Below are 26,631 nucleotides of genomic sequence, written 5' to 3' on the forward strand. Positions count from 1 at the left end.
TATTCTGTTCTGTTACACATGCTGATGACAATTTCTATGTCCATATACAGTGCATCTGGAAAGTATTCACAGAAAACAGGGCAACGACCCTAGACACATAGCCAAGATAACAAAGGAGTGGCTTCGGGACATCTCTTGTTCTTAAGAGGCCCAGTCAGACCCTGAGTTGAACTCTGGAGAGATCTTGTCATTATGAGGTATTTTGTGTTGAATTATTATAACTTTAGAAACAGATGCAACATTTATTTGTCTTACATTTTTAGCCTTTAACAATAAAATAAAAGGTGTCTCCTGAGATATGTGCTTTTAATTTTTTGGTTCAGTGTCAGCCATTTTTAGTTTTGCTGCCAAAGTCGCTTGGTCCTTTCCCAGCAACTAATATAATAAACACATCAGTAAGTACTTGTTTGAAACATCAGGCAAATCTAGGCATCGGGCCCATTGCCAGATAATTCAAAAAAGCAATTATCAGCTGATACTGATATAATTCTGATAACATTATGCATCCCTTCCAATAGTATCTGTACCTAACATAGATCTGCTGATAGTCAATCAACCAACCTTTAATTTTACTAGGAATACATTGAGGGTGATCCTCATTTATTACATTTTAAGTGGATGTTTAACATTGATGAATAAAATATCTATGTACAAAAAGAAAAGGGCATAAAAAATGTACACAAAAAGTAAATAATTTATAAAATATAAAATTAAGAACAGATAATAATAAAAGTCAATAAAATGATAAGAATGGTAATAAATATATTATAAAATTGATAATAATGAACTAAGAACATAGGAATCAAAATGAAAATGAAAACATAAGAATAAAAGACTTTATCAAATATCAAACTGAATAAATAAATAAAAATAAATAAAACAATTAAAAAAATAAAAAGATGAACTAATTTAAAAACTAATTTAAAACAATCACAGGCTTTCTGATGGTGCCTAGAAAGTTGAGCTTCAACATTTTCATAGAAAACATTTTTTTCTCTTTTTTAAATTTTTTTTTTCTAATTCATAAAATTTTAATTCATATAATGTGTACCTTTTTGTTTCTCCTGAGAGGCTTACTCCTAAACTCCCCTAGTTAAAGCTGAGCCCCCTATTTTTAAATCTATAATGACGTCTCTGCATTGCAATATTAATAACTTAAGATTAATTAATTCAAATTACGGTAGTGTCACAAACTTTTATATATATAGAATATACCCGGAAATATACCTAGAAAGAGTGCATAACTTGTCATACCTTTGTCGTAATTTATTTATTATTTTTACTATTGTTAATTCTACTTATTTCAAGGCTAAAAATCAGCATCAGTGATGAAATTCCCGTATCTGTGTGGCCCTGTGTAATAGAGAGGGTGTGCGGTCAGAGTGCAGCACGATGCTGGCAGCTTTTTATTGCTCAGTGCAGGAAGTGAGGTGTGAGTGGGCACTAAGAGAACACACAGTGCTCGATCTGAGACTCACACTGAGTTTTAATTCTGCTCGCATGATGGGGACCGTATGTGTGAAGGCACCCCTGCGCTCCGGCGCGCTCCTGGCCTCCCAGCCCCGCCCTTTTGTACTGGAGCTCTAGTACACACACACACACACACACACACACACACACTGTCTCTCCCTCTATCTCTCTCACTCTCTCAGCATCTCATTTCCTGCTGGTGTTGTTGGTAAACACTTCAGAGACTTGCTGCACGACAGGGTTATTGTGCAACCTTCCCTCTTTAATTCCTTATTGTTTCATATTGTGGGCCGCAGCTCAGCCGCGCTCAGATTCGCAAACATGTTCCCTGTTAAAAGCTCCCCTCACCACTAATTCCCACTCCCCAGAGTGTTTGGGACCACAACACAGAAACAGGCTGCTGGGGGAGAGGAGAGAAAGCCCACCCTGAAACACTCCTGTTTTTAAATATCTCAGTGCTCAGGATATGTATGTGTGTGCTCGCATTCCGTTTTCTTACTTTCTTAGCTAAATAAATCACAAATAAAACTGATTCTCATGTATTTTGTTGCTCTATACCAGGGGTTACTTAAAATTCAGTTTGGCCGTGGGCCAGATATTTTCCAAGCCATTACGTGGCAGAATTTTTTTTGGAAAATGAATAATAGCTCTCCAGCCCAGAGGGTTGTTGAATCCAATTGCAGAACAGTTGAATTCAAAGCAGGTAAACCCCAAAAAATAAGCAATAAATAAATAAATAAAAAAACACACCGGGATCGAACCCGTGTCGTCGGGGTCACGTTCCAGTACACTACTGCTGCCCCGGATAGTAAATTGAGACATGTCTGGGGAAATAAACAGCCTTATGAGGAGAGAGGGAGTCCAAGAACGGGTGGAAAAACTTAAATGGGTGGAAATTAAAGTCACGCCGAGGGCGACAGAGAGACAGGGGAGGGGTGTAAACAAAAGCTCACCAGAGAAGCATTTTATTTAATTTTTTCATTATCGTTCATTGTAGTTCAAACAGCCTCACAAGCCAGATGTTTTATGCTTGCAGGCCACATCTGGCCCCCGGGCCACCTGTTGCAGACCCCTGCTCTATACAGTATAATATATACAGTACTGTGCAAAAGTTTTGGACATCTGTGGAAATTACAACAAAAAAAGCTTCTTAACTGTCAGTAAGTGATTATTAGCTTAATAAAATAGGAATATAATAATAAATACAGTAATATTCATACAAAAAGTGGTAGTTTTATATAACTGTGTTCACTAAAATGTCTCCAAAACTCTCCTCATGGCAGCTTAGTATTAGTCATAGTTCTCATTATAAGAACACATGGTTTGGTAAACAAGTGATTAATGATGTTATATTATGGTATGGTGATGGAATTAAACATATCCACATGCTGGCTGGGAGAGTCCAGGAGAATTCTGGAACTAAACTTTCTTAATTTGTTCTTCAGAACAGCTCACGGGATATGAACTACTTTCCTAAACATTAGAAATGATTGTTTTTTTTTTTCTGTATTTATGTTAATTTGCATAATTTCAAATGATATGTAGTGTTTTATATGCTTTCTTATTGCTGAAATTATTTTGCTGACATATATATATATGATGTGTTTAGGTGCTAAAAACATTTGCACAGTACTGCACATTATATTTATTGCAATAATTAACATTTTTGCAACAGATTTGTCCAGATGTCGGTGATGCAGCATCTCCTGATACTAATAATACACTCTGTGTATCCAAGATTGGAGTAAAATAAACTTGGCATAAATTTGGCAGATGTAATCTTCCTCAGACATATATTCTTTTAGTCATGGAAAATAAAAACAGTGGAATTTTTCCGTTTGTATATCAGGAAAAATGTAGCATGATGTATGATTTAACTTGCTTTATGTGACCTACTCTGCACCTCCTGCAGTGTGATTACTGCATATGCACATATTGCACTGACCATGCTGAAACAATTTACTGTGCAGTTCTCTTTGGATTTTACCATTTTAGCCTGTTTACACTTACACTGTTTACCTTATACTTATTTTGTAAATCTGTGTTGCATCTACATATTCTGTTTACACTTGTCACTAACGTGTGTCTCCAGAGTAACAAACACACACACACACACACACAAATAGAGCAAGAAAAATAAGACAGACATCTTCAGTCATCTGCAGCTGATGTGATGAATCTGATTCTAATATTTAACATTTTGAGGATTATTTTATGTGGGAATCTTTTTACTTACAAGAAAACTACATATCTATTAATTATATTTTAAACAGAATGTTTAAAAGACTGTTTTTCAGTTCTAGTCATATTATCTGCAGCCTTTAATACTGAAGATCAAATGGTCAATATTTAATAGTGAACAATAGTGATTATTTTAGTAGTTGAGTGATCTGATGATTATTTTTTCAATTAGACCATCAGTCAGTGAATATTCCTGCCATGCCTTCTATCACTGTAAAATAATAAAAAACAGCTGAACGTGAAATTTAAATGCCCTTTAAAAGCCCAGATGATGTTGTTTTAAATGTAAAAAGTACTGATATTCAGAGAGTAAATATGTAATCTGTTATGTTTGGTCACTTTTGGAGATAAAGGCGAAGTTAAGTGTTAACTGTGTAGGTGAGCCCTCTCCTATTAACCCTCTCCTGTGTTGAGCAGTGCTGTTACAATTGTACAATTAGTTGACACTTTTTTTTAACATTGATGATTATGTAGACTAAGCGTTGCAGGCCCTAATATTTAAATATGTCAAAAAAGACAAAGGTTTTGATGGGACATACTTAGGGTTAAATGGAAATCTTTGGCATATAGAGGAAACTCAATCTCTGTATTTGCCTATGCATATGAAGGATGCACTGAATATTTGGCAACCAAAATAATTTTGTGCTTCATATCTCAGGGAGTATCATATTGGGGAGGATTAGAATAGGTTACAAGTTCAATTAATATTTTAAATTGTAGTTTTTTTCTTTTCTTTTTTTTTTGGAAAGCGAGACAAAAATACATGTCTATTTAAATTGTGCAGTGGTGAAAAAAGTAATTTAAAAAAATCTGTGAAAATATGTGTTCTGTAATCAGTATTAATGTTTCATTTTGTTTCATTAACTTTTACAAAACATTTCTTTTCGGGTGCATCTCCAATCGGTATCTAATAAATCATCTTCCTCGCAATAAAGAGCAAATATTATTGCATGGATGCCCTTGGCAACCAGCCCACTGTCTGTGCAGTTGTGTATTCCAGCTGTTTTATGCTTGCATGGCTTCAGCTCACACAGCTTATGCAGCAGAACCCACCCATAATCACATTTGCTGCTTAATGACGAGCAGCATTATACTGAATTGTGAATGCGGTGTTAATGTATGTGAGTGCTGAGTGGTTTATGTGCTGTAGCATGGAGCAGAGTCATGCCCTTTCACAAGTGTGTGTTTGTACGTGTGTGTGTGTGTGTGTGTGAGAGGGGAAGAGAGCTGTGGTGTGACGCTGACGCTGCAGAATCCACTGCAGTGTGTATGGAGAGGTGCGGAGCTGATGAGAGAGAGAGAGAGAGTGAGAGAGAGAGAGTGAAAGAGTGAGAGAGAGGGATGGATGGGGAGAGAGGGAGAGATGCATGCAGCAGTATCCCGCTCTCTCTCGCTCTCTGTCTGTCCTTCTGATTGGCTGTAAACTCAGTTAGGTTGCGGACTGGACCGAATACCTGAAGGAGACCTAGAGCGCATCTTGACTGACAACTCTACCAAGCTTCACATACAGCAACGTGGACAATCAACAGCTTCTGCTGTCCGAGTGTGGGCATGTGTGTGTGAGTGTGTGTGAGTGTGTGTGAGTGTGAGTGAGTGTGTGTGTGTGTGTGTGTGTGAGTGTGAGTTTCTTTCTAAAAGAGGCTGTGAGTGTGTTTCTGGACGCGTGCGGAGATGCGGTGGAAGCGGAGGAGGTCTCCAGGACAGGGCAGACAGGTGGAGACGAAGAGTTCCGAGGCTTCCTTCACTATGCCTTTCTTCAGAGGTAACACACACTAGCGCACGTGTCTGTGGTGTCTGTGTGTGTGTGTGCATGTGAGAGTGATGTGCGAGTGAAGTGTGATCAGTGTAATTCATTAGTTTAAGGCAGGAATGCAGATTTGGTCTATTAAGTTTGGCTTAGGGGCAGCATAGGCGGTCAATAGCCTATACAGTATACTGCAGTTCATATGTATAAATACACTTTTGACACACAGTGCCATAGAACATCCACTTTGGGATCCATAAGAAACAATGCTTGCTCTTGAAATGTGTAAAAGATTGTGTTTAAAATGAACCTTTTAAGGTTTAAGGCTTTATAAATGTGAAAGCTTTCCACACTAACAAATCTTCTTTATTGAAAAAATGTCCTTTATTGATCCTTATCAGTTTTGGGTGAACAAGAATGAGCATTTTCTCATGAAATGGGACGTGTATTGAATGCATTATTCGGTTTCTGGGTAGTGTTTCTAATAGTGATGCAGTCTCCACTTTGACAGATTTATTATACACTCAGTCATACCGTTACTTTTATATGTTGCAGCATCTTTTTACAGGCCCTATAGTGGCCATTCAGCCTGTTTAATACAAACATTTGATTTTTTAGCAGTTATTATCTGCTACATTGCATTTATGTTCAAGAATGCAATTTTAATATTGTAAGGATATCGAATCATGAACCAAATATTGCGGACACAATCTGATTAAAAATAACTGTCTAAAGTTTCACTCTGTGTTTCTATCTGCATAACATTTTCAGCTTTTATCATGGATTACACTATTGATGCTGATGATTGTGGCATGGCATTATGATGGATTATGGCATATTAAATGCATTTTATTTAAAAAAAAAAGGATTTCGTCACTTTTTTCTGCTTAGAAATACAATAAATTGTATGATTTGACATTGGGCATTTGAGAATTTTTGTCATTTGAAAAACATTTAATGTTTTCAAATGGTTTAATAGCACAGCAGTCTTTGTTTAGTCCTTGAAGGCTTAATATTACACAACTGGTACACAGTGATTATGAAGCATCAATCAAATAAGCATGTTCACTCTGGTCATGAAAGAAATATATATTACACAGTACTTTGAAAACTAAAGCAGAATGACGTAGAATTTTACTATAGCATCTTAAAAAATTTAAAATAGCATCTTAAAAATCATGTTTTAGCGTCACGCACTTTGTTAGCCTGCACACTGCTAACTGCACTACGTAACTTTGTTGAAGTAGGCAAGACAGCATTTTTGAGTATTGCATAACTCCTGCAAAAGCTATGTGTTATTATTCTGTCACATCAATGCACATATTTCTTTCAGATAATCTTTCAGATTAGGTTAGTACCTCTCAGCCTCAGTTACCCAGGCTGACTGTAGGGTCAACGCCAATTTTATGTGTTTTACTAGTTGTCTATTTCCAATGTGTCAAAAAAGAGGCAGAAATAAGAATAAGCACTGTGAATTTGAAGTGAGCTGTATTTGGTGGAAATGCCTTGAGAAAATCACGTTATTATACAGTATTTTTGCCTTATCACCCACCAGTAAGGCCCAGTCACCTGCAAGTTCAGCTGAACTGATTAGTTGGTCTGTCCTGAGGCTCATCCAGCTCTGCTGTATCACTCAGCTGTGTATGTTCTCTGCCCCTGGATCACACACACACTGTCTGCATGCCTGCAGTCTGACTCAACATCTGCATCTTTTCCTCCTTTCTCAGTAAAAAATGAAAATGAAAAAGAAAAAAAACAGTATGGAAGAATGAGAGAGAGTATTCAGATTCAGCTGTGCCCTCTGGGCTGTAAGTGTGTTGTGGACTTGCTCGGTTCTTACCGTCACATGATATGACCAGAAGTGAAGAGCAGTGAAAGGGTTCCTCAGTGTGAAAGATTCTGCACTCGTCTCTGCTTCTGGTATCTAATCTAATGTCAGGCTGAAAAGGCTGTGCAGGTATTCGTCTTTTAGTCATTCTAAACCAAGTGTTTTAAAAGCCTCTCCTTTTATTTCAAGGCTGTTGTTTTGTTTTGTTGAGTGTACCTGAGGCAGAATGTGTGTGAAGTGCTGCTTGAATGTGAGCGTGCTGTTTACGAGCTGTAGCTCTGTGTTGGTGAATCTCTGTGCTTTGGTTTGGTTGCGTTGGTTGTTGAGCAGTGCTGTTTGAGGACAGAATGTTTCTGTCTCTCTGGGTGAGACTGCTTGTGTTTCACTTGATCCATATTTCATGAAACTTGTTTCTGGGAGTTGACTGATAGTGATCCAAGGGACCAGTCCTGAATGTTAAGGCTGAGCTCCTCTTTGATGCTCTCTCTGTTTCCGCTGCTGGAACAGATTAAAAGAAAGCGCCAGTGTCCGGTTAGCCCGCTGTAGTTTCAATTAACTCACAACTGAGGTGCAAAAGCAGGTTTTGTACTTTGAACCTTAAACTTTGAACCTGACTTGTTGATGTTGTGGCTAGCCACGGCCACCTGTGCACACAGAGGTGCTGAAGGGAGTAGTGGTGATCCATGTGGTAAAAATCTTGCATCATATATAAATACAGCTCTGGAAAAAAATAAGAGACCACTTCAGTTTTTGAATCAGTTTCTCTGATTTTGCTATTTATAGGTACATGTTTGAGTAAAATTAACATTGTTGTTTTATTCTATAAACTACAGACAACATTTCTCCCAAATTCCAAATAAAAAATAAATTGTCATTTAAAGCATTTATTTTCAGAAAATGAGAAACAGCTAAAATAACAAAAAAAGATGCAGAGCTTTTAGACCTTAAATAATGCAAAGAAAATAAGTTCATGTTCATAAAGTTTTAAGAGATCAGAAATCAATATTTGGTGCAATAACCCTGGTTTTTAATCACAGTTTTAATGCATCTTGGCATGTTCTCCTCCACCAGTCTTACACACTGCTTTTGGATAACTTTATGCCACTACTGGTGCAAAATTTCAAGCAGTTCAGCTTGGTTTGATGGCTTGTGATCATCCATCTTTCTTTTAATTATAGTCTCTTTTTTCCAGAGCTATATAAATATATGCTCTGGATATGCTCTGGATGATGTCAGTTTGCTGCTTAGGACAAAACTCCACTTTCCAGCTTGCACCCACACCTTCCCTGACTAAACTGTTAACGTGATGCAACAGTGTTCCTGCTCTCCGAGCTTCTGATTGTTCCCACCTGTCCTCCTGTGTATACATATATACACGTCTGTTTGCTCTCCTCGTTGCGGAGTATTGAATCTAGTTTACTAGATCTTCTACAAAGCGTTTCTTTTGTACCTTTGCCTTTTTTTAACCGACCTTTTTGTCCAGTTTAACAGCTCCCCTGTAGCTGTTTTGAATTCCCTTTGCGTGACCCTGGCTTGCTTCACTCTTCACTCTTGCTACTCTCTCTGATATGTTGTTTATTCTCGCTGCCCTATTGTTATTGACCTTGCCCATCCCTCATTACTCTTGTAAGCTTGACCCCTTTGTTAACAATCTTTGTGTAGTGTATTTGCGTGTGCCTGTTGTGTGGCTGGCCAGCGTGACACCCCTCTCCAATTGTGTTTTTGTGTATTGTGTGCTGTAACAAGTTGTTGAATTTGCAGTCAATCAATTTTTATAATTAACAATGTTGCTATATTTTTTATAATCAACAGTGTTCCTGTGGCAATATATAGTCTATTAAAAACAGTTCCCACACAGGTTGGTCTACATCATATCATTGCTATTGTATCAAAACTTTGGTAAGTCGTATATCGTTCCTGTATATTAAGCATGCTGTAACTCAGCAGAAGGAAGAGAATGAACTGTGGTGAGCAGTGAGCACTAAACTTTCACTAACTCTCACAAGAAAATATAAAAATCTGTAAACAGAAAATGTTTACTGTGACAGGGATCCAAGTAAAGCTGAGTTTCCCTTTGATCATGTGGGAAACCTTTTTTTTCTCTATTTCTTTTGCTGCAGTTATAAGACTGGAAGAGATTGATGTCAACAGAAAATGACCCAAACTGAGAACAGCAGCACATTACTGTATATGATTAGCTCGTATTAGACAGCTTAGATTTTTCTAAAGCTTAGAGAATAGGGTTCAGAACCTAGCGGATACATCATATCAAAAGCACCATATTGTATCATACAAACTATATTGTGACCAAAAATCTATACTGTGACAGTAGCAGAGAAAGGGCTCTATTATTTACTGTGAAGCTTTAAGGGATTTCTTTGTAGAAAGTTTTATGCAGGCACTCAATATTCACTACTTTATATGATTTATTTTACATTATACATTATTACTATTATTCTATTTAAAAAAATCATACAACTGTTTTTTTTTTTTTTTTTTACAAAATATACAAAAGTTTACAGATTTTTCCTGTTGAATATTTGACTGCTATAATTACATGAAATGAAACTTTACATGAATTATTTTGTTGCAGTAGTATATGCTGTATATATTGTAATTCATAAGGTGTTTTCAGTGTTTTTTGCAACAAAAAAATATATAGTGATGTTATTATAGGGCCATATCCCCCACCCCTATTTGGACCGGAAGGGCACCAGTTAATTTCCCTGAACTGGCTGGAAGGTAGAGGTTAGGAGAGTAAGGGAACAGCACTTTCTCCTCCATCAACATTCATTGCTGGGGTGCCCTTAGGCAAGGCACCTGATCCTGAATTGCTCTTTGGGTGCTGAGGTGGCTGTTCACTACTCTGAGTGTGTGTTCTTACTACCTTGCCAGATTAAAAGGTTTGTTACTTTATAAGACAAAGAAATATTAATGCATTTCTTTTTGTGCAATTTGGCTGATGATTAGGCAGATTATATCTGCCCGGTATAATCTATGATACACCAAGAGTATTTTAATATTATGACTTGTTGGATCATTAACGTTTAGTGAAATCTGTTGAAAATGATTGAATTTTTAATAGCGGTATCAGTCGATTTAAAACAATCTATCAGATTAATCACAATCATTCTGTGATTAATCACTAATAAGTTTAAGATTTTAGTAGTATATATTTAAAGGGAAATAAAACAATCAATGTAAGATTTGCTAAATGAAATTACACTTGTGGCGTCTGTTACTTTAAAAATAATTGTATTAATCACATTAATAGTCTGTGAATAATCATGTTTTTGTATTATTAGTTAATTTAGTGTTGTGTTAAAAACCCTGACTGTTAGCTAGCATTATTGCACGCTTTCTTCAGATCCTGCTGTTATGACTGGATTATAAGTATACTTTTCGGTACCACTTTAAAATTAGACTACCTTTATAAAGAGTTTATGAATGGTTTACAATTAGTTTATTAATGGTTACTAATTAGGTTGTAAATGCCTTAAAAATCATTAATAATCAGTTATAACACATACGTAGAAAGGGCAACAATATAGATGGCTGTGGGTTCACTATTTGGCAAACAACAGGTCATGGTTGCTTTTTCTATGTATGTGTTATAACTGATTATTAATGATTTGTAAGGCATTTACAACCTAATAAGTAACCATTAATAAACTAATTGTTAACCAATTATAAACACTTTATAAAGGTAGTCTTATTTTAAAGTAGTACCTACTTTTCGTTTACTAAGATGTTATAAATATGATAAATAGGAGAGTAGTTCTAACATTAGCTGTAAACAATCAAAATCCATAACCCTGCCTACAGTATTGCAATATATTGTGATGTGTATCATATTGTGATGTGAAGTGTTTGCCAATACACAGCAATAATGTGCATCATACAGCATATTTTGTCTAAAATTTGGTTTGATTGCAAATGTATCAGTATAAATGCAAAGCAAATCTTTAATCTTGTTACTTTAAGGTGTTTTTAATATGTTGCAATGCATGTTGCCATTGCAATACGGAGCAATATAATTGCATCATAGTATTCTGTGATGTTTTGTCTTTGTTATTGAAAAACACCTGTGATATTCTGCTGAAGTAATGTTCTGGCTGTATTCGCAGGTTCTCGCCCCCCTGCTGGGTGTCATTAGCTCATAGTTGGCAGATTCACCTGACCGCTCAGCCTGTGTTTGTTTGTCTGTTTGCTGATATTTTTAGTGCTGAGGGGGTGAAGATACACGGGCAGGTTTTGTTCTGCCGTCTCAGCGCTGGGTCCGTTTGCTACCGGGGACAGGAGTCATGCCACCAGCATGCTGGAATATCAGTACCTCTGGCACATAGCTTGTAGCTTTAATATACATATAAGTAGAGATTGCTTTAATGGTGGTGATATGAGGTCAGCTGTAGGTTTTCTCTAATAATAGTTATGCTAAGGAATGGTAAGGGTCAGAAATCTGATCTTGAGTCAGTGGGAAAAGGCTGCTTACTGTGCCCTGTAGTTTCTGAAGTAGCCTCTGGAGATGGAATGCTGGCTCTCATTCACTCTCTGTTGGCATCCACAGCAGGAAATCAGTCTGGAATGACTTTCAGAATGTCGACCAGTGCTGCTGACTAATCACCTGCTCTGAGGAATTCTGCGGCAAGGTCAGCGAAAGGCTGACTGATAAAATCAGGTGTTGTGAACATTAGTCATTTGGACTGTTTTGATGTCAAGCAAAATAATACAGTAAAATTTTAGTGTTTAAATAATTGATTTTAGGGCTCTGAGTGGTTCAGCGAGCTAAGTGCTGCCACTATGATCAGGAGATCGCCGATTTTAATCCCGTTCATGTAGCTTGCCATCAGCTACCAGAGCCCCAAGAGAGCACAATTGGCCTTTCTCTCTCTAGGTGGTAGATGGCGCTCTCTCCCCTCATTACTCCAAAGGGTGATGTTGATCAGCACAAGGCTGCGTCTGTGAGCTGATGTTTCATAACCGAGCCGCTCCGCTTTCTTCCGAGTGCGCTGTGATGCTACTCAGCAGTGCTACATCAGCAGCAGTTCAAGAAGAGGAAGAGGTTGACTTTACATGTATCGGAGGAGGCATGTGTTAGTCTTCACCATCCTAATGTTGGGGCATCACTAGTGATAGGGGGAGCCCTAATGAGTGGGTTGGATATTTGGCCGTGTAAATTGGGCAGAAAATGTGAAAAAAAGAACATAAAAATAAAATTAAGATTTGAGTGGTATGTTTTTTTTTTTTTTTTTTATTTCTAATTTTTTCCCATTTTCTCCCCAATTTACACGGCCAATTACCCAACCCACTCGTTAGGACTCCCCCATCACTAGTAATGCCCCAACACACCAGGAAGGTGTAGACTTGCCCAACAGTTTTGCTGCCCAACCCTAAAGGAATACCACATGATCAGTGAACTAGGAAATGTTCTTTCCTGCAGTAGTAACAGCAGCCTCCAGCTTCTTCTGGTGTTATTGCAGTCCACATGACGAGCTGTGTGATCGGCAGAGAGAAAGAACAGCTTTCAACTCACCATCATGTTATTATTATACATTTAACTCTTGTCCTAATTCAATTCTGCTGATGATCTCACAGCAGTAATGAGCACTCTGAAGCACTTTCCTGGTCCTCCTTTCCTCATGTGATGTGATGTCACCCGCCTCTCCTCGTGTAAACAGTGCCGAGTTCAGTGCTTCTCTTTCGGAGTTGAGTTGAGGATCGATCAGATCGCTGCTTTAAATGAATTTGATGAAAGCGGTTGAGTTACATCATCATGTTATGAAAACCTCTTGTTTTTTTAACCACCGTGTGTGTGTGTATGTGTGTGTGTGTGTGTGTGTGTCAGTCACTGGGGTGAGAGGCGTTAGGGCGTCCCCCAATGGCCCATAATGCTCAGCAGATGTTTTCCACTCTGCCTTCTCTTATTAATCTATAGTCATGTGACACAGTGAGAAGCGGACTGTTTTCAATACAAAACAGTCCTTCCTCTGCTGTTTTCCTTTTACTTCCTCCTGTTCAGAGCTGGACAGAGCAGATTAAACCTGTACTCAAGTAAATATACAGCTATTTTGTGAAATAGTGACTAAAGTAAAAAGTAAAATAACTTTTTTTCAAGAAGTACAAAAGTATCAAATCAAAGATGCTAAGCAAGTTGTAGACATACAGTGTTGCATCCACCTTTTTTTTTATTAATTAAAATTTTTATCCCATTTTCTCCCCAATTTACAGCGCCAATTACAAGGCCAATGCCCCAACACCAGGAGGGTGAAGACTAGTACATGCCTCCTCCGATACATGTGAAGTCAGCCCCCATTTGCATCCACCTTTAATCAGCACAGAAACTATATTGTGTTTTTTTTTTTTATCTTGGTCTAAAAGAAAAAAGAAAAAAAACTCAGAAGCCAAAGGTGTAACCAGTACAGATGCAGTGCAGATGTTTTTGCCAACTTAACTTAATAGTGAGAGCAGTGATGGCTCAGTAGTTAGAACAGGGGTGTGCAGTTGGGGCCAGTTGGAAGTCCAGCACAGTTTACTGGTTTCATTGCTAATAAATAACCTGCCAATAAACCCCTGCGTCAGGATTGTGGGTTTGAGACCCAGGGTCACTTAGGCTAAGTTCACATTAAAAGCCACATTGCTGAAATCCGATTTTTTGCTCAGATTGGATTCGGCTATCTTGACAGTTCACATTTACACATGTAAGTGAGCTGTATCTGTGTGTAATGTGAATAAATCTGTCCCTGAAACGCCTCACATGTGCACATTAATACGTGTATAAACATCGGCTCCTTCACCAACAACAAAAAACGGCATATTTGAGAGACGACTCATGGCTTTATAAAGGTCAAATGGATGCATTAGCAGCTCATATGTGGAGCATCTTTTGCTGGAGTGGAGAAACAGCAAACAGCTGGTCTGAAGTTCATGCTCAGGTCGAGGAGGTGAAAAAAGGCCAGGCGGTTTGCTTTTGCTGTTTTTTTAAGCTATAGCTGCACAGCTGCACCAAGAGATGATTGGGTATGAGAGAGAAGCACAAATTGCAGCGTAAAAGCAAAAAGATGCATAAATTCTGATTTGACTGTTCACATTCATGTCACATGTCCATAATTCTGATACGTGTTTGATTTAGAACCACATACGAAAGGGACACAAAACAGATTAAAAAAAAATCAGATTTGGCATGTTTACACAGCCATATAAAAATCAGATCTAAACCACATTGAGCAAAAACATCAGATTTGAGTCACTTCAGCCTGGTAATGTGAACATACAGTAGCCTAAGCAAACTTTGCTGACCCTGTTTTTTAACCCCGGCTTTCTAAGCTGGGCTATTGTACTATGCAAGTTTAAATGAACAATGTTTCTGGTGTACTTTAAGACTATACTTTATACAAAGGCTGTATTAACATCATAAAAGCCTAAACCATATCTTGCTTTAATGAGATAAATATAAAATAAAAGTAAAGGATGCACCCATGAAATTGCTGTGGGCTCTATTGCCTAGTTTCAGAACTGTTAACAGGTACACGCAATTATACCATAAATGAAACTGATAATATCTAAGTATTATCACAGTACATTTTTTTAAAATAAAATGCTATGGCTGCACTGTTAATTGCACTTTGAGTGGTACTTTTGACATCACACACAGTAAACACATGTTGAGAACTGAGAAAGACCAAGATTTGAGATTTGAATCTACTATTATCATGCATAACTAAACGTTAATGGTGGAAACGTAGTAAAAAATATTTGTATAGAGTTACATGTATTATTCCTTAAAAAACACTCAGTAACTTTAGCAGTTCACTCCTGTCTTCTTGCTGAGGCTTTCCACAGCTTCATTCTCACTGTAATGATAGTTATCTCAGTCAGTTGATTGTTTCAATGCAGCAACATTCTCCGTTTTCCTTTTTGCACACCTCCTATTCCAACGCTGCTTCAGCTCCAAGGATACTCATTGTTCCATTTGAACATTACTCCAGCTTTCAGGCTATTATTGAACTTCACAATGTGCTTAATGAGCCTACGAGTGCAGCCAAAGTGCTGGCTGAGGAACTGGGTCTGCATAGTGAGTCTACAAAGCATCTTAGACTAACTGATCTTGGATCAGAATTACAGAATTAACTAAAACTATCGTCTAAAACAGTTGTGCTGTATTATTGTTCAGGAGAACAATAATACCCAACTGTCTGAGAACTTACTGAACACGTTCTTTAGCAAGCCAATTGGGTTTCCTCTGCATTAGCCTTGTTTACATACGCCCAGAGGCTTATGGGTGGACTAATAAGGAGCGATGAAGTGTTTGGTTACGCTTTCAGGCCGTGTCTGGGTCTACAGCTGGTCTGGGACCGTATTTCCCTCCTGATTCTAACCCACCACATCTTCAGAAAGCAGGTCCCAGATCAGATCTGATTGGCTTTTACAACAGTGGCTTTCTGCCAGTGGCCTGAGCCTGTGGAAAACTCTTCCAGAGCACTTCTCGCAGTTCCAGGGGATTTAGAGCGGCCGCACTGTTGTGCTAGCTCTTAATGCTGCTGGGATGCACACTTTACCATCGTTTATTCTGCTCCAGCGAGTGAGGTTTCAACTGGAATGCTCTTGCCACAACACATATGCGTATGTTTGGATAACTGTGTGTCTACCCTGGTCCCTCGTTGTGTTTTCTCATCGTGAACTCTGACACGTATGCATCTTGCAGCACTGCTCATCTTCTCCTCTTCCCTCAGTGTGTATCTAACCTGTGTTTTTGTGTTTGAGCGCCGTGCTTCGCATTCCGCTCACCCTTTGTAGTGTGTGTGTTCTGGCGCAGGCTGCTTGTCCTGGCACAGGCTCGGATCTTGGATGCTGCAGGCCCACATTAGGAGTCTCTCCGCTGACCACACACACCTCCTAGTGCTACAGAGAGGCCACAGCCCTGCCTGCTTGTGTAACTGTGTGGTAACAGGCCAGCAGCCTGCCAAGAGCAGATCTCACATCATCGCTTCCTCCTCCATTTAGGATATGAGCCTCAAGAAAGATCCTTCCCTCATACTCTAATTAGCAGTTATGGAGTTGATGACTGATGAGAGACTGATGCGAGGGCAGCTTTTGGCCTTTAGACTGTCTTGAGTTTTATCAGAACAGTTTTTCTCTGATCGTTTAGTAACTGTGTTGGCAACAAGTTTGGTAACAGTGCTTATTGTTATAATACAATAATAAGACTCAGATTTGATCCTAAAGAATATTTGGTATTTTAATACTTTGATTTAATTATTGGAAACTTAAAACTTTCACACAAACCTATTACTCTCACAAATAAAAGTGGGGCGCCGTAAAATATGCTAAACTGAATAATCCAGAGTAGTTTCTACATTAATAACAAGATTAATAACAGAATAACAATCAAATAAATTGTTGTTAAATGTTTCACATATTTACTTGTTTTTGTAACGCCAGACAGATAGGAGTGACGCTTGCCGAGTAAAAGGTAATGACAGGTTTATTTACAGAATGGATAACAGGAATTAACAGCAAGATAACAGGATAAACAACACTCTCACCGAAAACAGGAGTCGTAGATCCAAAACCAGAGAGACAGTCCAACGATACAACAAATCCGATGACAAAAGGCAAAAACTGTAATACAGAAAAATAGGTAATAACAAAAAGGCAGACAGAATAATGCAGGTAAAAACGCTCAGTACGCAACAAAAGTCGACAATACCTCGCAAAGTATAAACGCAAACTGAAACCTTATATACAGGATGTAAATTACTTTGAACCGGAACTTCCTAGAACACAGGTGACTCTGAACGGGGGAGCGTAACGCGATTGGATGAAGGTGAGCGGTGAACGGTGACGTCATCGCCAGTGGGTTTTTGAGAAATGGAGTTCGAGAGTGTGGAAGGAGAGCACTGTGGCGTGACAGTTTTTTTACAATATATATGTTCTTCTATGCACAGGCTTAGCAATTTTGTGCATTGCTGTAATTCAGTTAATGATAATAATAGGGACTAATTATATTTATATAGTTATAAGTTAATAAATGACCAGAATCTGGCTTAAACAAGAATAATTGTGAGACAGCTTACATTGGTATATTAACTGACATTAACAGATTACACACTAGTCAATCAACTGTCACACTCATTCTGACAATTCATTAAGTATTAAATGATAACAAATATAGGTGCACTGAATTTTAACGTATGCCTATTTTTAAATATTGAGTAAAAAGTTACACTAATTTTATTTTTGTATTGTGCCATGTATTTGTTTTTTAATAACAAGTAAACTAATAAGTAATTGTGCAAAAAATTCTTAATGAATCCTAATTAACTTTAAGATATTTAAGGAAAGAGATTTATACATGTAGAACTTGATAATATCACATGCATATGAGTTTACACTGACCAGTACTTTCTCCTCAGTTTATATAAATATCTGAACCAAAATCATTGATGTGCATACATATCAGCTTTTATCCAAAGACAAGTGGGCGAGAATTGACGCACAACTGCATGAAAGCAATCTTGCCCGGTGCCCACCATACCACCACCTAAAAAAGTCCTCAGCATAGCTGTTAGTCATAGTGAGCAGTGCAGCTTCACTCCTACAGCTTGTTATATTTCTATGTAGGTTTTGTAACTTGTTTTTTTTACAGTTTTGTAGGATATATGTGTCCAATATCTGTTCAATTAAAACTTCAAAAGAGTTGCACCAAGATGTCTCAGCAAGAAGTTGTAGAGGTTCTTAATCGTGTCCTGTGGCAATCCATCCCATGCAGCTTGAATGTTTTCAGTAGCATCCACCACCTTTTTAAATGGGGAATGCTATGTCTTGGTTATGCAGCTGGCCAAGATATAGCATCTGTAAGCTCTAGAGATGTGGATGAGCATTGTCCTGTTGGAATAGCACACTGGACACTCATAGCACACTCATAAAAGGGCCACTGGTTGTAGGACCTCAATAATATAAAGTTGGAATGTCAAAGTGCCTGAAGTGAAGACGAAATGTGATCTGGTATTTTAAAAAATTGTGCCCTACATCAGGGGTCAGCAATTAAGTTTGGCCAAGGCAAGATATTTTCCAAGCCATTATGTGGTGGGCCACAAGAAACTGTTTTGGAAAATGAAGTGTAATGGGATGGAGTGCTACAGACTAGTAGCTCTCCAGCCCAGAGGGTTGTTGAACCCAACTGCAGAACAGTTAAACTCAAAGAAGGTAAACCCAAGAAGGAAGGAAAAATAATAATTAACACACTGCTCCTCACGCGGGATCGAACTTGGTGTGGTTAGGGCTAGTAAATTGCGACACGGCTAGGAAAAACACCCTTATTAAGAAATGTCACGCTGAGCGCGACAGAAAGACAGGGGAGGAATGTAAACAAAAGCTTTCCAGAGAAGCATTTTATTTATTTATTTTTAAAATTATAAAATTATAAAACCACCTATTACCGACCCCTGTCCTCCATCATCAATCCAGGCCGTCTGAACATGTGGCCCTTGAAAGAAAATTGCTGATCTTGGTTCTGACCATGATGCCTTTTCACCTGATATGTTGGTTGTCTCCACCAATACAAAAGTGAGACTCATCACTGAAGCTTCTGAGATACTTCATGAAAGTCTGGCATGACTATCCTCCAAGTTTCGTTTCTGTTGGTTGATTCCTTTTGGGTGCAACTGTTATTTTAACAATGATTGTATTATTCTTGTCCTAATTCTAACATTGTTAATAATCATGGTTATTCCAAGTAATGAGCATTTTTTAGATCATAGTTATAGTGCAGCCGAAATAATACAGCTTTAATTGGCAATATAATTAGTAGTGACAGAATTAATATGCATAAGACTTAACTGTTCCTGATTTTTTAATGTGTAATCGCTACTTATTATTATTCATTGCTTCACTGATGCAGTTTCATTCTGTTTTCTATTTTGCTTCCTCTCTCTTCTCTTTCTTTTTCACTCACTCACTCACTCACACACACACACACACACACACACACACACACACACACACACACACACACAACACACATGCACACACTGATCTGTAGCAGATTTAATAGTGGTGACAGAGGGTTATGTGAGTGGGTGTATGGGTAGAGCAGGGCATTGTGGGATGCCCTGAGGGTAGTCAGCGAGTGAAAGACACCAACACACACACAAGACTCTGTACAGCATCACTCAGCAGGCCCTCCATTAGCTGTAGGTCAGGCTAAAGTGGGAGGAACACAGAAAAAGAGCGAGCAGTGCTGTGTGTGTATTTGTGTGTATTTGTGTGTGTGTGTATAACAGGTCTATAACTTTTACACAGAAATGAATGATCTCTTTTACACATCTCAATGGTTTTGTTTTTGGCTTTACAGTCTGTATTCGGTATTAATGCTGGGCTGTATGACCAAAAATGTATATCACAATATTTTTCAAGATTCTGCCGGTTTTACGGTATATCACTGTATTTTTATTATTTTATTTTATTTTGTATTTTTTTGTATGACTAGACTTTAATATAGGTTTGTGAGTTAAACCACAAATTACACAATATATGAAGAAATCAGACTCTATTAGCAGAAAAACAGCTCAATAATGTAAACAATAGACCTTAAAAATACACCAACAACTTTAACACAGCTTCCTTTACTAAACTGAATATTTTAAATAGTTGAAGACAATAAAAGGCATTAAAGTATTAAAATCAGCCACAATTCCCTTCTTTCTTCAGTTAACAAATACATTCAGTCCAGTGTGCATTAATATTATCCTTCAAGCCACAGTATTAATATATATTTAAACATGGCTATAGTTACTGCTCAGCTCGTTTCCTTGAGTTTTAGGGAGTTTTATCACTTGCTGAATAAATGATTCTGTACTCAGGACTGTTTCTGGGCTCGTCTGTGGGATAAAATGCTGTTCTCAAGCAGGGTGGAGCGAGAAACGAGTGTTTAGGCTTTATAGCGCTAAGCTACAGTCAATTCCAGTGTATTAGCTTGTTTATTGTGTATTATGCTAACTTGCTAGCGTTAACTAGCGAGCTGTGTGCTGCCTTGGCTGTGCTGTTCTACACTGTGTGCTTCTACACTGCACTCCGCAGCGCCTCTAGTGGTATGGAGGTATGAGAAAAATGCATACCGGTTCTAAACTCCCCGCCCAGCACTAGTCTGTATGTATTTTAATGATTTTTGTGCTTTATTTGTTATGTTTATATTATTTAAAATTGTATTTTAATATTTTTATTAGACATGGCATTTCTGTATTGATGCCATTGGGCTGATATTAGCAGAAGGCCGATATTATTGTTCAGAAATCTAATCTGTTAGCATATCTATCCTCAAACAGCACACACTCCCACTGTGAGCTGTGATGTGTTGTTATTAGTCAGTATTTCTTCCTGTGGGGGAGAGTTTGAGTAGTTTTAGCTTGATGGTCTACTTTTAGAAGCTCATCTAAAGTAAACTGATTTATATTGTACATTTATAGCATTCAGCTGACGCTTATATTCAGGAGGAATTACGTGACTCATGTTAAACAGGTAGGAGAATAACTGATCTGTATCTGTGATCTGTGTGGGAATTCTGAGCCAATGCATCGATTTTGCTGTTATTCATATATCGTTGAAAAACAATTATCTCCAAAACAGCAAATTTACAGGAGAGAGAAAAAACATTCTAAACTTTTAATGGAAACCTTATTTTAGGTTATTTTTAAGTATTTCTATAGGTCTGTTCATCAAGAAATTTTGGCACAGAGTAAGGGAGAGTTTTCAGTTTAAAATTATGTAGTAAACTAAAAATCAATTCATCATACATGAGGATGATGACTTGTCAGTCAGATAAACACCTTTTTTCAACCACGACTCCGATAACAATTGTCTGTTTGTCCACAGGTTTGAAAATGGTAAAACTGTAAAGAAATACAGCCCAGAATTACTGAGTAATCTCAAAATCTCAAATCTCATTACTGAGTACTCTCAAAATACAAAGAGTAGCATATAAACTAGCATACTATGACGTAGCATTTAAAGTAGGCAAGCATTATTTAGGCTAAAACTGCTAATGCGTTTTTTGAAATAACGTCTATTCTATATTGGTGCAGCTTTATTAAAAATTAACATAATATATTTTAGAAACAGTACATACAGAGGATGCCATCAAAGAGCAGGATGAAAGCAAATTCAATCAGATGATTTGAACTGGTTATGGCTGACTATTCTCCATGTGTTACAGCAACAGCATCCTGTATGACCTTACTTTAACAGGAAACAATAGCATAGACAATTACAAACTACTAACATTCACCATTGTGCTGCTAATCACAAGTGCAAAAGGCATTGAAAGTTACATAGCACTTACACCAGAACATACTATATTGCTCAAAGTATTCGGTGCACAGGACTCAGTGCAGGCCAGTTAGGTTCAGTTAGGTTCTTTCACATCAGACTCACTTATTCATCTATTCAGGGCTATCCCAAAACTGTTCCCACAGTATTGGTAGTAAAACATTTTCTAAAATCTCTTGGTATGCTGAAGCATTAAAAGTTCATTTTACTGTACCTAAGGGGTTGAGCCCAACTACTGAAGAATATCCCCACACCATAATTCCCCCTCCACCAAACTTTACACCCGGCACAATGCAGTCAGACAAGTACTCCTGGCAATCAGCACACTCTAGAGTCCAGTGGCAGCGTGCCAATACATTTATGTGTATTTGCTATTTGCTCCAGAGAGTCTTATTTAATTTGGAATACTTCTCTACAGGTGTTAGCTGTGTGTGTGCCATCATACATCTGTGTCAGCAATGGGTGTAGCTGAAAGCATTCCTTAGAAGGGGTGTCCGCAAACATTTGGCCAGGTGTCAGGTGTGTTTGAACAGGGAAAACACAACACTGAGCAGGAATCCTGCTGTGTATTTCTAAAGAAATGTTTTCCCAACACTGATGTAATTAAAATGTAATCATGCATGATCATGCAATTTTATTATATTTATTATTATTATATTATTATTATATTTAAACAGACACAAGAAAATGGGATAATGGGAACATACCTGCAGCCGTTCTTTATACCTTTTATCTTGTGCTAGTTTTTGGTGGAGTACATTTGAGTCACTGTATCTTATTAAAGGTGTTGAACTTAACTCAACCTCATTGTGCCATCACTACTAATCAGCAGCTGTATTTTAGGTTAAAAAAATCCACTAGAGGTCATTGTTCCTTTTTAATAATATGCCTTTCCCATTCTCAACCACAAATCACTTCATATGTATAGATAGTTTTTGTGAGATTTTCAGATCTTATTATACCTTATTATATCTTATCATAGTTTCAGGGGGGTTGATGAAAGGAATTATGTAACTTTATATAATATACATTTTAGTTTTTTTGTATTTGTGGTTCTCAAATATGTGATTCCCTAAACCAACAAAAAAGCCTAAAATTATAGGAGTAATCAATAGGAAATAAGAGTGAGAGTGTGAAATGGCTAGAAAAGTCCAATTCCAAAATACCAGACCCTCCACACACACTAAGCTCACTCAGGTTGCCAAGCTGAGAACACTAACCCTTTGTGAACAAGTTATCTAGCATTATATTGACTGTATTTTACATGATAAATGATTGTGAATAAACAGCTAAATAGTGACCTAGTGGTTTGGAATGGCCATGAGTAATATTTACCCTAATATATTTTATGTAAGAAATATAACATATTAACATATAATACATATAATCACATTTGTAGCAAAATTGAGTCAATATATAGTCTAACTTTAGGTTTCTGGTGTATAATTTCAGCATGCACACATGTCTAGGAGCAAAATACTGTCTGAAGCTTGAACTTTGCATGTTTACTTAATATATGATGGCACACCCTGATCAGTTTAATAATTTACTATAATCTGTCTAATATAATCCTTAATGTTTTCCCATTGTTTTTCAGTTGTTTAATGTAAAAAGGTTAAAGGCAGGTGAAAGCTGGTGATTGGTTGGGAAATAAGTGATGTAGTAAGAACACACCCTTCAGCATCTGAGCAGGGGTGGGGGTTCGGTGCTTTGCTGAAGGGCAACTCAGCCATGAAGGAGACAGCTACAGGGGTTGGACAATGAAACTGAAACACCTGGTTTTAGACCACAATAATTTATTGTGGTGACGGACAGTTCTGGTGGAAACAGGAGAGTTGAGGTGCACATTGAATTCTGCCGTGATTTGGGCAGCCGTGGTTTTATGTTTTTTGGATACAATGCGGGTTAGCACCCGAACATCCCTTATAGACAGTTTCCTCTTGCGTCCACAGTTTATCCTGTTGGATGTGGTTGGTCCTTCTTGGTGGTATGCTGACATTACCCTGGATACCGTGTTTCTTAATACATCAGAAAGACTTATTGTCTTGGTCACAGATGCGCCAGCAAGACGTGCACCAACAATTTGTCCTCTTTTGAACTCTGGTATGTCACCCATAATGTTGTGTGCATTGCAATATTTTGAGTAAAACTGTGCTCTTACCCTGCTAATTAAACCCCTTACATTCTGCTCCTAATGGTGCAATGTGCTCCAATTTAGCCATGAAACCACCCACACTAAAATGACAGATGTTTTAGTTTCATTGTCCAACCCCTGAATATTTCTTCACTCTCCCCACCTTTTTTCTGACAGTCCAAGGGATAGAACCAGTGACCTTCTTATCCAAGTCCTGCTTTTTTAACAATTAGGCCACAACTGCACCATTTGTTGTTGCTGTTTTTGTTGTGGACTATACCATTTATCTTTTCCTGAGTTTTATCAGCAGCAGTCTTGAACAGCAGGTTGGTTTACATGTGATGTCATTCCTTAAACATGGTTGTGTGTGTTTTTTTAATGAATTACTGTGGAAGAGCTCTGTGGAATGCTGTCTGTCATGCTTAATTCTGCAGAGGCAGCAGCATAGATATTATAAACAAGGAACCATTACCAACAACAGACAATAGCAGTGGAAAAAACACAGGGTTGTTTCAGTCTGAAATATGAAAAATGTAACCCAGCTGGTCGAGCCGTACAGCATCACGCCGTGAAGAGCACCAAATACACTTGTTTTTCTTCTTTTCACACTCTTTTTCGTCTTGTTTTTACAAGCAGTGTGAGTCCAGCCCTTCTCCTCTCTCTTTTTCTGTTGTTTCTGTCTCCCTCTCTTTCCCTCCCCCCTTCCCTTGCTTATGTTCATAGTATGTGGGCCAGGCTGAGACCTACTCGGGACAGGCCCAAGACCAACAAACACAAACACAGCGTAATTGCACTCACATGCTCCTGAGCTCTGAATGAGCCTCAAATGTCTGTCAGCCGCTGCCTGAATACATGCTCCATTCCCAACGTGCTACCAAAAGGCCCTCAGGCCCTCTCTCAGAGCCCACATGCACTTTACATCGCACCCGCCGCTCATACGGCACACGAGGGGGCGGCGGCTTTAGAAATATAGCGTGTGCTGTGGAGAGAGTTGATTTGGCAGAAACGGGAAAAAAAGAAAAACTTCACCTCTTTAGGGCTGGGAAAGGGTAAGAGCTTGCATAAGTTATGGGTTTCAATGGGTTAGCTCAACTGAGATGGAAGAAAGCGAGAGCGAGAGAGGGGGTAGAAGGAAAGGTGGAGAAAAAGTGAGCAAAAGAGTTGGAGCGAGAAAATAGAGGGCAATAGAGAGAGAAAGAGAAGACTGACAGTAATTGAAGGAGATTAAAGGAGATGGAGCAAAAGAGAGAGATAGAAAGAAGGTTGAGAGTAACTGAGAAGGATCAAAAGCGATAAAAAAGTAGCAAGAGAGTTTGAGCGAGAGAAATGGAGAGAAAAAGAAAAAGCAAAAGAGTTGGAGCAAGAGGTGGAAAGAAGGTGAACGTTAGAAAGAGAGATATGGAAGAAAGGTGGAGAGATGGGATAAGAGAAAAAGTGTGCAGGAATAAGTGCAAGATGGAGAGCAAGTGAGCAAAGGTGATAGTGAGAGAGATAGTAGGACAGGTGAAGAGTATGAAAGCAAAGAGATGGTGTGAGATAGAAAGATGAAGCAAGACAGAAATGGAAAGAAATTTAAGGTGAGGAAACAGTGAGAAACAAATTGACAAAAAGAGAGAAAGAGATGAAATAAAATGTAAGGTGAAAAGAAAAGGAAGAAAGATGGAGCCAAAGAGAGAAGAGATATGTAGGAAGAAATGAAGTGTAGAAAATAGGTAAACAAAGGTAATGGTGAGATAGAGAAAGAGTGAGATGGCAGGAAGGTGGATTTATTGAAAAATACAGAGAAAAAATAGCGAGTTAGAGAGAGATTAACTGAAAGGTAGACAGTAAGTGAGCAAAGGTGATGGAGTAAGAGTGTCATTTAGAGCATTTATTTGCAGAAAATGAGAAATGGCTGAAATAACAAAAAAGATGCAGAGCTTTCAGACCTTAAATAGTGCAAAGAAAACAAGTTCAGAAATCAATATTTGGTGGAATAACCCTGGTCCTTAATCACAGTTTTCATGCATCTTGGCATGTTCTCCCCCACCAGTCTTACACACTGCTTTTGGATACCTTTATGTCACTCCTGGTGCTAATATTCAAGCAGTTCAGCTTGGTTTGATGGCTTGTGACCATCCATCTTCAGACAGAAAGAGATTAACTGAAAGGTAGACAGTAATTGAGTAAAGGCGATAGAGTGAGAGTGAGATGGGGGAGATGGAGAGAGAGAGTGAGAAAGAGAGAGACAGAGAGAGTGATAAAATTATACTTGTTGAGCAAGAAAGAGACATGAGAGAGAAAAGATGGAGAGAAATGGAAGGAGAAATGGAGAGAGATTGAGCTAGAGTGATGAAGCCAGAAAGATAAAGATAGAAAGAAAGAGAACCAGAGATATGCAAGTGAAAAGAGTGAGAAAGCGGGATGGAGAGAGTGAGAGAGGCGGATACAGGGAGAGAAGGAGCAGTAGTTGACAGGCTAATTGAGTTTAAAGGGAGTTGTGAGTGCAGATAGTGCGAGCTTTATGTGCTGCTGTGAAAGAGAGGGCAGCTGGGAGCCTGCACACAGCCTAGCGTGTGTGTATATGTGTGTGTGTGTGAAGAATTTGTTTGTGTGTGTGTGTGTGTTTGGAGGCTGTGGCACGCATCTTGTGCCTGACATTCAGACATTTTGACTCCTCCTCCCATCTCTCTCTCTCTCTCACACTCTTTTCCCTCACTCTCTGTCCTCTAACCTCCTGCGTCCTTCCTCTTTTGCTCAGTGTGTGTTTGAGATCTGTGTGTGTTTGAGATCAGTGTGTGTTTGAGATCAGTGTGTGTTTGAGATCAGTGTGTGTTTGAGATCAGTGTGTGTTTGAGATCAGTGTGTGAGGCCTGAGTGTGTACGTCTTGGAACAGTTGGATGCAGATATTC

At 38.3% G+C, this 26,631-nt stretch overlaps 1 protein-coding gene across 3 annotated transcripts in view; it reads left to right on the forward strand.

Annotated features, from left to right (window-relative positions):
- nhsl2 (NHS-like 2) overlaps positions 1-26,631 on the forward strand; it is a 155,536-nt gene that overhangs the window by 29,205 nt on the left and 99,700 nt on the right. Inside the window, exon 1 of one of the 3 annotated variants that reach the window (XM_007242016.4) lies at positions 4,987-5,473. The exons of the other annotated variants lie outside the window; for them this stretch is intronic. Coding sequence (XP_007242078.1) covers positions 5,383-5,473 — 91 coding nt within the window. The 5' untranslated portion in view covers positions 4,987-5,382. Of the gene's footprint in view, positions 1-4,986; positions 5,474-26,631 lie in introns of those variants that run through there. 3 annotated transcript variants of the gene reach the window in all.

The sequence above is a fragment of the Astyanax mexicanus genome, chromosome 8 (genome assembly GCF_023375975.1).
Source record: "Astyanax mexicanus isolate ESR-SI-001 chromosome 8, AstMex3_surface, whole genome shotgun sequence".
NCBI classification, from domain to species: Eukaryota; Metazoa; Chordata; class Actinopteri; order Characiformes; family Acestrorhamphidae; genus Astyanax; species Astyanax mexicanus.